Here is a 16,966-nt window from a genome sequence, read left to right as displayed (position 1 = left end):
ACTTTTTAACCAGGGGGCCAGCACGCGGATTAAGTGGAAGGCAGTCATCTGCGGCTGCTTGGTTTCCCCAACCCCGGGGGGGGGGGGCGGTCTGTAAATACCGGGGGCCAGATTGAGGAGCCTGGGGGGCCATATCAGGCCCACAGGCCATAGTTTGAGGACCCCTGCTCTAAAGGCTCAGTTTTAGCTCTTTTTTTTTTCAACAGTTTTTTGCATAACAAGAATTTTGTGAAAACTGTCTAGAAAAAACTCTGATTTTTAATATGAAAAACAAAAGAAGAAGGTGGCCCTGTGGTTTAAATAAGAGATTTGGAGACCAAGTTCTGTTTGTATTGCTTGTTCAAGCATGCTCCTTGACCTTATACTAGGTGTGTAACCTCTCTAGCTCACTTTTCTCAATACTAAAATGAGGATGATCCAAAACAATGGGAATCTGAGAAGGCTTGATATAAATATTTCCAAACTGATCTGCAATTTTCATATGGCTGATTAACCAGCTTTTGGATAGATATTTTTTTCAGCTGATGAGAAGGTATTTATTACCACAGTATTTCCATTTTTCATTATGAGAAAATGGGATGGAATCAGCTTTTTCCCCTAATTTTGACCACTTCAAAGCAGTTTTCACTAGTTTCAGTACTCAACAGGTTTCTTTCATATCCCTGTGTTTTAGGTTGTGCTGTGGATGGTCATCCAACCCCGAACATCACCTGGCTTTACTCTGGCAAGCCTTTCAGCCTGCAGCATCGCCTCCTGGCAGCAGGCCGTATTCTTCAGATATTCAACATCAGTGATGCTCCTGATGGTGAATTCAGCTGCCTTGCTCAGAATGAGGCTGGCTCGCTCACACAAAAAACGTCCCTGGCTATACAAGGTAACCTTCCAGTTTCAGTCCATCTGCCCTGTGAAGCTCTTGCCATGGACTTCCTTGTACTGCCTTTCTCATCCTGGATTTCTTCCCTCTGAGGCCAGGACTATCATGCACAACAGGAAATAGATGGTCTGATGTTTTACCACTATGGATATAGATTTGCAGGACTACCAGGTACCTTACAGTGTCTTAGGTCTTACTTTACCAAAACAACACCCGACATTTCTGGCCTGCTGAGCATAAAACATACCTTACTGATTCAAGCTACACTTATACACTTGTTGAGTCTGGACAACTTTCTCGTCCAGAAATTCAAGACAGAGGTGTCACAGTTTGAACACCTGAAATTAGAAGCCTCTCTGTTAATCTGCTAAAGTCAGTGTTTCAGAGTCTCTTCTTGCTTGAAAAGCCTTCACTTCTAAAAAGGATGCAGCTGTTACATATACCCAAGAAATAAGCTGAAGGTGGTATAGCCACAGAACAGAGCAGTGCAGATGAGATGGAACAGAATATGCACTTTTCGTTGCTCCGGTTGTCAGGAATGGACAGAAGAAGATGGACAAAATATGGACAGATGGAAAAAATGTAACTTTCCTTAAATTTTGTCATAAAATTTCAACTGTGTTGCAACGCCCCCATTCATCTTCAGAATGGATGATCTATATATCTGTCTGGCAAGAAACATACTGCTGTAAGATCGTAGATGCTGCTGGTAACTGCAGTTAACCACATCTTCACTGAAACACATCCCTTTAAAAATATAGGTGCAATGTTCTGTGTCACTGGAACTGGACTTAGCTTAACTGCTCCTCCATGTCATTCACTTTCTATGTCTGATGCTTCTAAGCGTCAAAAAATTGGGTTTGTTACAGCAAAGACAGTCAGTGGCTTACCTCAGCTGGAATCCTGTTCTTTCTCTGCTCATTGAATGCTTCCTTGTAAACACAGCTAATTCCCCTTCACATGAGACACTGATTCCAAATATTTCATGCTGGAGAACACCTCTGACTCTTCCTTTTCTAAGGGTCTTCTTGCTGGCAGTTTTTAAGTGTTAACATGTCTCTCCTGTACTTTTTGGCAGAATACCAGTGGTCAGTGGACAAGCTAATGGCTTGTTCAGCTTCCTGTGGCCACAAAGGTGTGCAGATGCCCCAGCTGAGGTGCTTACTGGATGGGGATGAAGTCAACATATCCCACTGCAAAGAGAAGCCCAAGCCAGTCCTGCAGCCCATCGCATGCAACAGGAGGGACTGCCCTTCACGGTTCGTCTGTCTCATGTTCAAATGTCATACATGCTTTTAAGATGTGCTTAAAGAGTTCTTTGAACTGGACATCATGCCATTGCAGCATCTCTGGTGCTTTTTGAGAAAAGTCATGGCTACAAGGGAATTTATGAGTGCTTAACCTTAACAGCTGGGAATTTGTAGCAAAATTTGTGGAAAACATTGATAGTACCTGGTAGAAAGAGACTTTACTCCTCCAGTAATTAGTTTAGAAAACAATAGAGAGGCTATTGCCTACTTTTTATTAGCAAAGTTCACAGCTTGAATTGTCTTGGGTGATTCCAGCCTCACTCTGTGTTGAATGCAAGTATCATGCCAGTTCTGAGCTCTGTATATAAGGGAGTTCCGTCACCCAGGAACTGAAGGGTCATATCTCTTTTGTGTTCCACATGGCTTCATACCAGTTTACACTAACAGTGTAACAGACAAGAAGCTAGGTTTAGCAGCTATTCTGGGGGTTTATTCTGAGTCCCTGTGTTGCCTGACCATCAAAATGGGCAGGACTGGAGCTGGAGCTGTGAATTCCCTTAGCAGAATGGAAATGTCTTTTGTAAAATGTGCACATCCCATCAGATCTAGTGCAGATGAAGAGGGATCAGACTGCTCCTTTTGGTGACTGCTGGCTTGTGGTTTCCTTAGGATTGTAACTCTTCGCCTGTGCAATCCCCTGTTTTTCCTTTACTGTTAAATACAGTGAAGCCACGGCAGCATGAAAGACTTCAGACTACACTTAGGTCTTCCTCTACTACTTCCTCCCCATTTAAAACCCTTTCCTCTTTGACACTCTTTGGTGCAGAGAAGAATACATCCTGAGTGCCTATCCACAGAATCAGTGCAGTTTTATACTCACTCCATGTTAAAAATTGCCCTACTGATGCAATTCAGTGGCTCCTTAGCTGAGATATGTAAACATGCTTTTCCGTATTTTTCTGGTTTTTTACTCCTTCATCTGCCTTATTTCCACTGTGGACATGGTGCGTTTCAGTATACAAGCACTTAAAAGTAGTCAGGATCTCAAAAGGAAGTTAGTACAACTTCTGTCATTCAACAGTGATTTGGGACTTGTATTAAAAGAGTCTAAGCTGAGGTAAGGAGAGGTGCTAAGCAATCTGATGAGGAGTGGCCAGATTTACCACTCTTGCTGTGTCTTGGGTATATGGCAAGTTTCTGTTTAATTACCTTTTAAAATGTATTCCTACCCCTCTTTGCAAGCAAATGTTTTCTGAGTTGTCAGCTGAGTCATAAGAAGGAAACCAAAAGAGATTTGGTGATATATGAAACACACTCATTAGCAGCAGTTTTCCTTGGTGATGGCAATAAATTCTGTGGGAATGGTTTATGTCTTTTTATACCTTCCCTGAACTGTAACAGAACCCAGAATCCTCCCTCAGCTCCCAAGAAACTTCTGAGATGTGAGCTCGGAAATAAAACTTGATTGAAATGCAGAGCAGAGCTTTATGAGGGGTGCGGAAATCTCAGATTCAACCTCAACAAACTGCATGAAAAAAAGTAGCAGTGTTTTTGTTTTCCATGTTGGGAGTAGCGGAAATCTCAGATTCAACCTCAACAAACTGCATGAAAAAAAGTAGCAGTGTTTTTGTTTTCCATGTTGGGAGTATGTTTATATACTTCTTTCTGTGACCACAGGAGTTAATCATGTGCAGAAGGCTGAGGAATAGCAATGGATGTCTTTCCTTGGGCCTGGAGGACATCTATTGCCTATCTTGTAAAGTAGTCATAAATACTGAGGGTTGCGATAGGCACTATTTTCCTCTCAATAACATACAAATCCTGACAAGTATCCTGAAACTTAATGAAGCAAACTGCTGACCTGACCATAGGAAAATTCATCAGAAAACTGGTACTTAGTCACATCCTTCCTGTTGCTACCTATTCCCAAACCTGACTGTATAAGTGTTTCACCTAATTATCTTTGAAGAGACAAAAAGTGTTGTCTATTGTGGTAAGAGTTTGGACCTGGACTGTTATTTGCTGTTGCTACAGGCTTTTTACTAGGAGTTTTTTACACCCCAGCACACAAAATTCAAAGTCTCAGCCCCAGCTTGTGAGTGCATGGTCTGAGCTTGAGAGGAAAGAATTAAGTTGTTCTTTGTCCCTGGGGTGACTATGCATTGGTCCCATCCCTGAGCAACATTTTCTGGATTATCCCAGTTGTCAGGGACAGAACAAAGTGGGCAGACACCAGCAGGACCCAGCAGGCTTTTAGCTATTCTGTCAGCAGCAAGTATCAAGTGGCCTGTGAGATACTCCAGCAAATTTATGGAGATAGTTTTCCCTGCTAAGGGGCGTAAATGGGCTGGTCATTCCTGGCGTAGTGACTGGAGCCAGCAATGTGTCTCTGAGGCACAGTGGTATAAGAGCAGCCATGCCCAACCCCTGTGCCTGGGCTAGAGGTATTTACTAAGCCTTTAAAAACAGCCTTAAGGGCTAGAAGATGAATTCTGGTCCCAAAGAGCCTTGAGAAAGATAATTTAATTAAAAATGTGCTGTTTCTTACCTTTCATGCACTGAGCAGTTTTCAGTGACTGCTATGGGAGGCTGGGGCACTCAGCACTTTCCAGGATGGCACCCTAAATGATCCAAGCCTTTGTTGCCTTTCTTTGGTCCAATGCATACAGACCTGTTTGCACTACCAGTGATCCTGCAGAGGGTGGCATGCATCTCCTCCCTGACCTGTTTGTCTTTCCCTCACAGATGGATGGTGACGTCGTGGTCTCCTTGCACACAGAGCTGCGGTGGAGGCATCCAGATGCGGCGAGTGACGTGTCAGCGCCTGACAGCAAAAGGCAACTCTGTCCCAATGTCAAACGAGGCTTGTGCCCAGGTTTCCAAGCGCCCTGTGGATGCACAGAACTGTAACAGGCAGCCCTGTGTTGAGTGGGTGGCCTCCTCCTGGAGTCAGGTAAGGAACAAGCTGGTAGTCCAAGGACAGCCCCATAGTGTGGGCTAGAAAACAATGACAGAAAGTGGGAGGAGTGACTTTGCACCCTGGTATCTTTACATTATGATCTGTGGGCTTTTGAGGGGGCAACTAATTTGTTCAGCTCTTTCAACTCTATATTTGATGCACTGCATGCTTGGATTTCTGTAGCTTCCCACAATTCTTAAAAATGCTGCTTGTGAACCGGACTTTTTACTGCAGGCTGCTGTATCATCCCCAGTGGAAAGGTCTGCAGCTCCTCTTTGTAGTGACTGGTGACACATCTGGGAAATAGTCTTCTCCATGTCTTTATTCCCCTTACCACCCAGTGAGTGTGTTTCAGTTTTAGCTGGCAGGATCACAGCTGATGGTTGTAATAGGCTTGGGGCAGGGGGACTGTACAATGACCTAGTTTTACAAAGTTGCTGGTGTTGCCTCAGAACAGCAAAAAGTGGGAGTTTTCTTGATTTGTTTCACGACAAAAAGCAGAATGGAGGGCTAAAAGCATTTTCAAACTACTTCATGCTGTTTTGCAAATCTTAAAATTTTCACCTTCATACAATTTTCTCAGCTTCATACACTGATCAGATGTTAAAAAGCTTCACTCCATAAATAGCAAATGTTCCAAGTTTTTAGAGTTAAATCACTTTATGCTGGGAATCCACAGAAGAGTTTTGTCTTCGTGTCTCTGTAAGAGATGAGATTTCCTGAAAAGACACGTGTCAATATGTAGTCAACTATAACCTGGGACTATACGCTTTCCTCCCTTTCCTCTCCACTTCAGCTTGACTGAGTCATATGTGAAGGTTGGCAAGTCCACTACAGTCCAGACTTAGGGATAAAAACTCAGATATTTTAGCCCGAAGATCTCCAGAGTGATGATTTACATGGGTGTATTGCCTTCCAGGGTGAATGAGAGACAGAGTTAAAACCACAGAAGGAAATTTTGCTAGACATTCAACCAGACACCAATACTACTTTAACTTACTTTTGGTGAAATAAATATTTTTGAAGGGAAAAAGAAAAAGCATTTGACAAAACCAAAGTAGTCGTATATCTAATTGAAATGATGAGTCCGGTAAAGATACAGAGGTGAGGCTTCTTACCATGCAAGAAAAGGCTAAGAAAATAATTACTCAGAGTAGTAACTATCAGTGTGGACGTATAGTTAGCTATCATGAAATATTTTGCTTCCTTTTCTAATTAGCACATGCTAAGTTTGAAGACAATGGCCAATGCTGTCTCATTGTATTAGAGGTTAGGGTAATACAATAATTTTTTATTAATAACCACTTGCATTCTGTATTTGCACAGTATGCACAATATATTGCACTGCATCAGGGTTTTTTACAGTGTTAGTACTAAAAAGTGTGTTTAGCTACTAGAACTTGTTCTCTATTTGAAAACATCATTTAACTCTTGCCTGTGTATTTTGGAAATTTGTCTCATGTAAGATGATTGAGTTATTGTATTACATTTTTAAGTAAAGCTTGGAATTATCCTCTTAAATGAAAGAAGCAAATTTTCACTCCCTGTGGCATTCCAGGTAATGACTGGATTATCCTTCCAAAAAGCCAGTTACCTCATCCTTATTTTGTGTATCATTATGGGCTATATTGTTCCCCATGACATCATACTTGTCTGAGACAAGCAAAGAGACCTGAATTAATTTGTCAGACCTAACCTCTGTGCATTATAATATAATATTTCTTCTACCTAGCTTAAAAAAAAAAAAAAATCAAGTCCCACATGATTCTATACAGCTTAGCCTCCAAGCCAGAAGACTGTTACCTGATTAGTTAGGAATGTACCACTGTCTCAGTGGATCGATGTGACCTCCTTGGTGTTGTCACGGGTCCATTGCCCAGGTGTAGTGACCAACTTCCCCAATTCACTGGGAAGGTAAACAGACTAACTGCTCTACCCTCACCTCTACAACAAATTCCTTTTCTTCATTTAATGTTAATGCCATTTTGATTTCCTCTGTGTTATCCCATACATTTTTAAAACTAGTAACTCAGGCTTGTTGGTGATGAGGACCACTAACCCCCGCAAGTATCACAGGAGTGTTCCACATACTCCGTTGAACATTTCCATCCACCTTGCTCAATGAGGGCGTTGACTGGGAGCAACTGGGAACCTGGCAGCCACTGATTCTCTCTCCCAGTTGTCAAGGAGGGATAGGCCTCCTACTGACGGAGGGGTGGAGCGGACAGAGCGATTGGTCAGCAGCCCACCCCGGCAAAAATTCCTCCCTCACACTAAGGTCCCTTTCTTCAACCCTCAGTATGCTCTTGAATATAATTTCCAGATATTTAGAAAAACAAAGTGTTTCCTAACAGCTGATATAATTCTAAAAGAACACAGAGACATGCTTCACACCTATAGCTAATTATGATTTAATCAAAGGAGAGGACTAGAAGAGTTGAACCGTAGACATGTGAGTGATAAGCTTGAACAGGTTAGGATAACCTCAGTAATGGAGCAAGCTTGCAGATCTGCTGTGTTCTTCACACTTGCCGCTTTTGTTTGTTGTCCTGCAATATTTTGGAATTATTAAAAGGAGTGAAATACATTTTCACTTCAATGCATTCTTGGTTATTAACTATTTGCCCAGAAATTGTGGTAGTACAAGCTGCAAAACACAATAAAAGAAATGTATTGAGATTTCCTGTATGGATCACAGGATCTTGGTTAATGACATGAGAGCATTTTATTTGGCCTAACAGATGTACTTTAAGATGTACTATTGAAGAGGAGGGATCATAAATCTGCAGAGCAGATACAGAAATGCAGTTTTAATGCTGCTGGAGGAGAGTGAGGTAGGGCATAAGATGGCTGCGCGTGCAACCTTCAAAGCCTGCAGAGCTGCAGGAAGTGCTTGAAATCTCAAAAGTCACTGCAAAGCCATACACATTTTATTTCCCCAGCAGTCTTATAAAAGGGGAACATGTCCTGTCTTTTACCTCCCTTAAGTGATTTTTCTGTGTTCACAGTGTAACGGGCCTTGCATTGGACCACGACTGGCTGTACAGCACAGGCAAATATTTTGCCAGACCAAAGATGGGACTTCTGTGTCATCTGATCAATGCAGTGCCTTACCGAGGTAGGACAGGAATCTTATGTCTGAAACCCTTTACGGAGATGTTGAATGGACTAGTTGACTTAACTGAAAACTTCTGGGTTTCTTCTGTGTAACAGAGGTCATGCAGCAGCCCATACAGTTATGTGATACAAACCTCACCAGGCTTAAACCCAAACTTTGCTGTTTGTTCCTATGAGCGCCCAAAAAACCACCAGTTGGCCAACAACTGGGAAGACTTCTAGGCATGCCAAATCCTGACTGAAAGGCTGTGCTATCTCTTCTGAAGCTGCCAGTCTCCTTCTTTCTTATTTAAACACAAGCTCCAACTTGGGGGGGGGGGGGGGGGGGGGCACTCCACAGCTTTTGTTTTCCTGCAGATAAACTCCACTGTCAACATAGTAAAGACAGATCTACTTTACATGAGGCTTAGCTATGTAAATCATGCCTGATCATGACTAAAAATTAATATAATTGGCTTTTTAGCTGTCACTCATGTGTCTTCATTATCTGTGCGACAAACAGGTGGAAACAAGTGTGCATCTTCTGTTAGGCTGTATTGAAGGGAAAAGGAGGGCTTCAGAGAATCGGTTTTGTTCCCAACTGGCTGTAAAACCATACAAAAGTTACAAAGCCCTGCTGGGTCTTATGGTTGCCACTGTATCTTTTCAGTGGACTTCTGGTTTGGCATTTCACGGAGGGGACATTTCAGCCAAATCCTCAAGTAGTTCAAATGGTCATTTAACACCAGTAGTGCTATACCAGTGTGCAACCACTGAAGGTCTGGTCCTTAAGTGCACTTATAAATTGCCTTTCAGTACACTACAGTTACCCCAACTTGTGCCCTTTGAAGACCTAACCCATACGGTGCCCCTGAGTGAATTGTGTTTGGGATATGCAAAGCTTGCTGCCCCCAGAGCTTGCATGACACCTAGAGTGGCATTTGCTTGTTCCCTGGGCAGTGTGGTGATGGGTCACCCCCACCTCCCTTCTGTTCACAGGCCACTGAGCACCCAGAACTGCTGGACTGATGTCTGTGGCGTGCACTGGAGGGTCAGTCTGTGGACCGTCTGCACAGCTACATGTGGAAACTACGGCTTCCAGTCCCGGCGCGTGGACTGCGTCCACGTCCACACCAACAAGCCAGTGCTGGAGCATCACTGCTCCTGGAGGCCGCGGCCGGCAAACTGGCAGCGCTGCAACATCACACCCTGTGAAAACGGTAAGTTGCTGAGAGGAGGGGAGGCAGTGTGGTGGGAGGGAGGAAAGAAGGCAGAGCTGTCTCTCAGAAATGCAGCACTGGACCTTGCAGCTACGTGTCCTGGGGAACCTCCAGCCCAAGCACATGCAAAATGCAGTGTCCACAACTCAGCAGCCTAGCAGGGAGTGGTGCCCATTGTGTTTTGTTGGCAGTGGTGTTAGCGCTGGGATTGCATCTCCTTGCTAACACTATGTGAAATGGCTCATGCAGTCTTAACCTCCCCTTAATAGTACAGACAGAAAGAAATCATGAATCACAAACAGACTGCTGGCTATAGTTAAAATACAATGTCTAAATCCAGTAGGTAGGTTGATAATGGGAATTCCTGGAGTGGAGGCTGCTTGCTTTCAGGTGACAAGCAACTAACCGGGCTTGCCAAAGGACTACAAAAGTTACAAATATTTTAAAAATTGAAAAAGAACAGATGATGTGCCTGTTTGGAAGCAATGAACCACTACAGGCTGCTTGGGAAACACCAGGCAGCACAAGTTAAAATCACTGTCTTTTCATTTACTCTGGCTCACTTCACGTGCTGATTTTTATGGGCAGATCCCATCCTCTAGCATGCAAGGAGGCTGCTGTGCAATCATCACAGAAGCAGCAGCAGAACACACCTGTGCCTTCCTATGGCTGCACCAGCTTTGATACTCCCTCTCAGTAAAGGCAAAGCAGACTCCATATATCCAAACCTGTGAGCTGAGGTGGGATGCCCTAATGGAAGTGGAAGGGCTGAGGGAGCTTACAGGAACCAAGCAAGACCTCTTGTTACTCTAGCCTCTTCTATATAGAAATGTCCCACACCTAGACAACAGTGGAGTTACTTGGCACAGACGGTACTGGAGAGGGCTGTACAACTGCCCTGTGATGATCCCCCTTTCCAGCCTTTGCAGCGGGAAGTGGAACGCCCTCAGGCAACAACATACCCAAGGTCTTGCAGGCATACTGAACATGTCCCACGTGAAGCTAAAAGCATGAGGGTGCAGTCCTCAAAACCATTCCAAATGATACCAGGACTTAAGTCCTAGGGAAGTTCAAAAATTGTCTTAAGATCTTCACCCCAGCTGTGTTCTGCAACACATGCATGAAAAACACAACACAACACCCAGTCAGCTGGGGTGACACTCCACACCCTGTCTTTTCAAATGCAAAAGGTTGGTCAAAGTGCCTTTGAGATGCTCAATTAAAAGAAGTTTCCAGTTGTATTTACTACTTCACCTTTGGTTTAACAATGGTTATGAAACTTCTACAGCCTCCCTAAAATGCTGATAGATAGACAGACAGAGTGTTAGAACAGCTTCAGGAGACCTTTCCTCAGGCTATGAAAGCAAAGGTTGCCCACCATGTTCACCTTTGAGCCTTTGGCTGCTTCAAGTCCCCACTGAGTCTTTGCAGCAAGTCAAGCTCATGCTTACAGTGAGACCTCCCAACACAAAGCTGTCTTGGTTCCCCCCTCTCAGCCACCCCAGGGAATGTTCTTAGGTAAGAAACCCTTCTTTTGTTGCTTCATCACCATTTCTCCTTTTTTGTTTCCCCTTCGGCAGTGGAGTGCAGAGACACAACAAGGTACTGTGAGAAAGTGAAGCAGCTCAAACTCTGCCAGCTCACCCAGTTCAAGTCACGCTGCTGTGGGACTTGTGGAAAATCTTGAAGAGAAAAGCAGTGAAAACGGAGGAACACGGGGATCACAGACTTTGCTTCACAGAGGCAAGGACTTTTATGGAAAATATAAATGGAATGGAATTCTTTTTTTGCATTTTATTTATTTATTTCCCTAAAAAAAGAGAAAAAAAAGGAAAGAAAACCTTTTACCAAATTGTTGTTGTTAAGGGACTTAACAAGTTTTCCCTTCTGTGAATCTGGGAGACAGAGTGCAGCAAAACATGGTCGTGAGGGTACACCACAAAGAGTCAGTGAGCCCCATGGCACCAGCAATGGGCCTGAGAGGAATGGGGTTACCCTATAATCCATGTATGTGCTGGGGATACACCAACAGACAGATGGGGAAGCAAATCAGGGTAAAACCTAGCATCACTTTGGGCCACCACAATATGAAACAAATAACCAAACAGATTGACAGGCCATGGGGTACTAGATTAAAAAAAAAAAAAAAAAAAAAAAAAAAAGGCTAAACCAAACATTCATCTGAGAAAATAAGCGTACAATTTTGCTTTATAAACCTATTTGTTACATCCAAGATTGGATTCCTTTTTTTCTTTCTAAACCCCTCTCTCCTTCTCACACCAGGCCTTCAAATAATTCCAGTGGGAGATCCTCATGGGCTTAGAGGATCTGGTGTCTGGAGAAGCTGGACAATGGTGTGTAACATGAATGAGTCTAAAACACACCTGAAAATGTTCCATGTTCCCAGGTTGTGCTTGTGAGGGAGGATTGGGGATAGGAGGGTTGCCCTCAGCACAGAGGTGAGGCAACATCATTAATTATTACCCAGGAGGAGGATACAAAGCACCGTCTGCTGCTGACAGACTGTAGCACAAACCTGCAAATGCTGTCCTGTAGCAAGCACATCCCTTTCTGTCCTATCTATCACATCCTGTCAAGGAAAGATAGAAACTGTCTGTGGTAACAGGAGCTACTTCCACTGCATCCTACTAACACTTATTAAAAGAGAGGAGGAGGAGTTGCCAGATTTCAGGTGCTTTCAGGCCTGGAGTTCTGAAAAGAAACTTGAGGAAGAGGGTTTTCCTGTCCTGCTAACACAAAACTTCTCCCTCCTGGTAGCCAAGCCTTTTGGACAAGTAGTGGAAAAGAGCTGTATTCTCATTTTTTGTGGTTATTTCTAGTCAAGCAGAAACAGTGTGGATTCAGCATCAACCCCAGAGGACTAACACAAATAATTTTTAACAAACTTGCTTCTTTCCAGCTGCCTCCGGCAACAAAACAGGTGCTACAAAGCAGCACATTTTCAAGCTCATTTATAACGCCCTGAAGATATAATATAAAAAGTGAGGCTCAAACATCACACCCACAGCACGACTTTGCATGCTGTCTGTGAGTCTTTCCCCCAGCCAGCTGCATTGGTTATTCAGCCAGTAAAGTGCTTCATGCTTTTAGTTCCTGGGCACTCTCTGATCTGCTCAAAAAGGGCCCTAAAATTAGAGGAAATCTACAAAGTAGCAAGGTTAAGCATCACGAAACTTTAAAGGAGAGCTGTCTGGACCTGAGGCTTTGGTTCAAGACCATCTCTAAATTAAAGGCTTGGCTGTGCCCTTCCTGTCACACCCAGTGGGGCTCATGCCTTGTGGTATGCTAACAAAATGCTGTTCAAGTACTGCTGTGTTACAGCTTCCATGACGTGGATTTTTCAGCAAAACTGGGAGTCTGCTTTTGAGGTCAGTGCCATCATGACATTAAATTGCCTCAAGTTGGGTTACTTCAAGACACATCTGGCAGTGAACACTCTTCTTACAAATGGGTCTTCAAGAAAGAGCATTGCTAAGCGTCAGTGTAACTTTTATTTAAATAAAGAATGTCTTTGTATGTAAATGTATATCTTTTCTGTATATTTATTAGGATTTCTTGTATAAAAAGTGCAATATTAATAATTGTATATTATTTTGTCCAGATAAAACTATTTTGGGTTTTTTTTTAATCTCCCCAGAATTTTGTTCCTCTAAAACCAACATTAATAGTGTATTTCTCTTAATTCTAATAGCACTTGCATTTAATTGGGGATCTGCTTCACTGTGCACAGAGTGCTTTATAAATTATGACGTGAGGTAGGGGTGATATTTTTAATTTGTGAAATGATAGTTATGCATGGAATGAAGGACAATTCCTTAATTACAATAATAATAATAATGACGACAATGATGACAATGTGGTGGATATTTATGGTACAGTAGTTAACAAAAAGCAGTACAGGGAAGTATTTTCATTTGTTTAGTATTCAGATGATCACATGTTGAATAGCAGCTGTGTAACCGTGCACAGGATTAACACCTAGGCTCAGATCTGGAGGCGCCACTGTGTTGTCTCTGCACAGTGTGGATTTCATTTCATGTCTGCCCTCTGAATAGTGACTTGGCAGCATCTCAGTAACATAAGGATTGCTGGATATTTTATGAAAGGACACTTTCCTTCTCTAAAAAGAAAACAAAACGGCAAACTTGTATTTATATAACCTTTTGTACAAGTAATGCAGGTTACTTATTTAACCACTGCTGTCTGATGTGTTGTTTATTAATTTTAAAAACAAAAGTCAAACAAAGTAGCAAACCTGTTGGAGTACTCTGTCCTTTTTCTGTATAATGATAGCAGCACAGAGCTGTTACAGGAAGTGTATGACCTACCTGCCTTGGGGAAAGAATGTGTCTTGTGTATAGTTTCTAGCCATTAGGATACTGCACCCTTAGACATCTAATTCTTCATTTGCCTTTCTTTATTCTTTTTCACTAATGTCTTGCCTCTGTTGCTCTTGCAGAAGTACAAAGCCATCACTGCTGGTCCTAGGATCATGGAAATCAGTAAAAGCATACTCCGTTTTTCCTATGCAACAATGCTTAAAGACATCTTGTAACTCTCCTCAGCAACCTATAGCATGAAGCTATCCTGATCACTTCAGCCTTTCCTTGTAGGTTGCTGCTGCCTTCAGTAATGGAGCTTCCAACTCCTTGAAGCATCAAGTGTATGCGTAAAGGAATCCTGGTAATGGTCAGAATTACGAGAGGGAAGGAAAAGAAAAAGAAAAAAAAAAACCTAATAAAGCAGAAGCATGTTCTCTTAACAAAGACAAAATCAAGTTTTGAAAACTAAGCTGGTTCTGCTGTTGCCCTTTTCAAACAAATGATACAGTATCTCTTCTAAAAGGGAACAGGGATTTGCTCTGGTTTACTATTTCCCTAGGATGATGCTACTGCATATGCTTTTTAGGCACCTACACTGCATGTAAGTAACACCTCACGAGAGAGATGCAAGCCAAAGACCAGACCTAAGACGTCCCAGCAACAGTACTGAAAGCAATGGGAATTCAGTCATTCATTTCGAGTAAAACAAGTATAGAATCTGGTGTTGATGTAAAATGAACAGCAGGCTAGCTTAGGTTCTCAAGAGAATAATTATTCTCTTTTTATGCATGTGGCTCTAGTTACCAGTCAAGTCAAAAAGCCTTCAAAACCTACAAAGCGAGCTTCTAGTTTTGTTCTCCCTACTAATTTTCCTCAAGGAAGAAAAACAGTTCTGCAACAAGCAGAAAAATGCAGTGCTGAAAGGTTTCTCACAGGAGACCTACTCCTGCTCCCTGTTACGCAGCAAGGTAAGCACAGCTAAACTACTCCAGGCATGTATGTCTGCATACATGCTTTTAAAACCATAGAAGCCATAAAACCATAAAAACATGGTTTTTTAAAACCATAGAACAGTGTTTTCCAAAGTAATCTCTAGCTGGAATTTTTTTCCTACTCTCTGGCTGCAGTCATTCGGACTGCAATTGAAGCTTTTTTCTTTTTAATTTATAAGCTTTTTTGCAAATTACCCTATCAAACAAAAAGCTAATGATCACCTTACTATCTGTTTGGTACCCAAACAGTGATTCATAAATAAATTTCGTATTCCCTATCAGCATAAGCTGACACCTCTATTGGTAGAGAAAGATGAGCCAAAAGGTTACTTTTCCAGGTTCTCAGTACTGTAGAAGTCCTCCTACATTCTCAATGGCAGCTGCCAGTAAGCCACTGATCATATCAGCTAGTACTTGAACAAATTAACTTCACTCATTCATCTGATTTTTAACACAAAAGGTTTCAAACTGTTTTGAATGTCAATTTTTTTCGCAGACTATCAGTGTATACAGATGGGAAGCTCAAAACTACTAATGCCAACTGTGGCTGTGCATATTAGCTGCAGACCACAGCTTGGGAATCATCAGTTTAACCATTCCCTTCATCCTTTTGTTCAAAGGTATAGGTATATTTATCAAAAGTGTTATGTATTAACTATGTCACACTCACCTTTTTCTTGTGGAAACTAAGCCAAAGTACATGTCAATTACTTTAGTTTGTACAAAACTGAGGGAGGGGACAATCAGACACCTTTTTCTACTGATCTTACACATTTCTCACACTAAAAGCATATTGGTTAATCATCTTCACCTGCATTGCTTTTCATCACCTCCACCCAACATCTCCCCTCTAGTCACTAAGAATGAAATCTGGTCATACGATAGCCATTTTAATAAAATCTTGATATAAAGTTCTCACTAAGGCATTTCAATAATATGCAACCCCACATATTATTTATCCAGATTTGTAAGGGGAAAAGCCATGCCTCAGCATCTCCTCTTCTGATTACAATACTTACTTCTATCCTCACCTGCCTACTCACTGAGATACAATACTTGCTTCCATTCCCAACTTCATACATGAAGACATGAGCACAATACATTTTATTTTCCATCTGTCCCTTTGAGAAGCAAACACAGTGCTCAGCCTCGTCTTCCCTTCAGTGATCACTGATTAAGACTGAGACTAGGAAGTCCACAAAATCACAGACTCCAGCCCTGTTGGGGCTTTTCGTGGGTTTTGGGGTTTTTTTCCAGAGTGTTACAAAACCCAGAACAGCCTCTACTGAGCCATCCAATGCATTTTGGGTGGGCGAGGCAGCAACGCTCAGAGTGCACAAGTGCCTTCGCATTAGAGAAGTATCACAGCAGGGTCCTCTGGAAGAGTTTTTTCAAATGAAAAAAACCTGACAAAACAGAGCACAAAGTAGCTCATAAAATGTATTTACAACAGGATCATCAACAGTACTCCTCACTGATCTGAGTTTGTACACCAGCTCATGCTCATTAAAGAAAGCTTTAAGCAGAGAGAAACAAGGTTAGCACAGCAAAAAAATGGCTTCTGACCAATTAAAAAAAAAAAAAAAAAACCAAGATGAAACAAAATCAGTTTTGTAAGTACTATTGCTAGAGACACTGAGGGCAAAGCATATACCCTGTCACTGATGTGGAAAGTAGCTGACAGCCTAAAGTAATAAATAAAAGTGTGAAAGCTGAAATATTTGCTGCCAATATCACCAGCTATAACCACAATCAGATGTGATTAAATCTCATAAGAATCTTGCCAGTGCTTTTTGTTTTGCTTTTAATGCAGGAAGCCCACTGGACACACTTTGCCCTTCATGCACAGCACCTTAACACTGGTGCTTGCCTTCAGCACTGTGACTGATGAGCACACGTGTCTGGGAGACCTGCACATGCTTACTTCACACAGAAACAGGGGATTGCATGGGAATGTCTTTAATGCCCCTCTCTGATTCTATATCAGTTTGTACCATGTGCAAGTTATACCACCTCAGGATGCTCTGAATTGCACATGTGATTGTCCACAACGTGTGGCAGATGGGAAGCAGCGATGCAGCATTGCATCACCCATCCCACTCCCATTTCTTCTTGGCCCCTCGCTGTCCCAGTGGCAAAAGCCCAGAGCTAGTCCTCACCCCCCTCGCTTACATAGCTCCAAAGAGTTCTGCAGGTCTTTGACTCTGACCGCTGCTTAAATTACTAAATTTT

General features: G+C 42.4%; 1 protein-coding gene across 1 annotated transcript in view; it reads left to right on the top strand.

Annotated features, from left to right (window-relative positions):
* Window positions 1-13,040, top strand: part of ADAMTSL1 (ADAMTS like 1) — a 191,095-nt gene extending 178,055 nt beyond the window's left edge. The window contains exons 24-29 of the mRNA XM_056325134.1: window positions 674-874; window positions 1,953-2,133; window positions 4,870-5,077; window positions 8,092-8,201; window positions 9,179-9,399; window positions 10,980-13,040. Of these exons, the coding sequence (XP_056181109.1) occupies window positions 674-874; window positions 1,953-2,133; window positions 4,870-5,077; window positions 8,092-8,201; window positions 9,179-9,399; window positions 10,980-11,086 (1,028 nt within the window). The 3' untranslated portion in view covers window positions 11,087-13,040. The remainder of the gene's footprint in view (window positions 1-673; window positions 875-1,952; window positions 2,134-4,869; window positions 5,078-8,091; window positions 8,202-9,178; window positions 9,400-10,979) is intronic.
* The last annotated feature ends 3,926 nt before the right edge of the window (window positions 13,041-16,966 follow it).

This window comes from Falco biarmicus, chromosome Z (genome assembly GCF_023638135.1).
Source record: "Falco biarmicus isolate bFalBia1 chromosome Z, bFalBia1.pri, whole genome shotgun sequence".
NCBI lineage: Eukaryota > Metazoa > Chordata > Aves > Falconiformes > Falconidae > Falco > Falco biarmicus.
The sequence above is the reverse complement of the archived record's forward strand: the minus strand, read 5'-3'. Positions and strand labels throughout refer to the sequence as shown.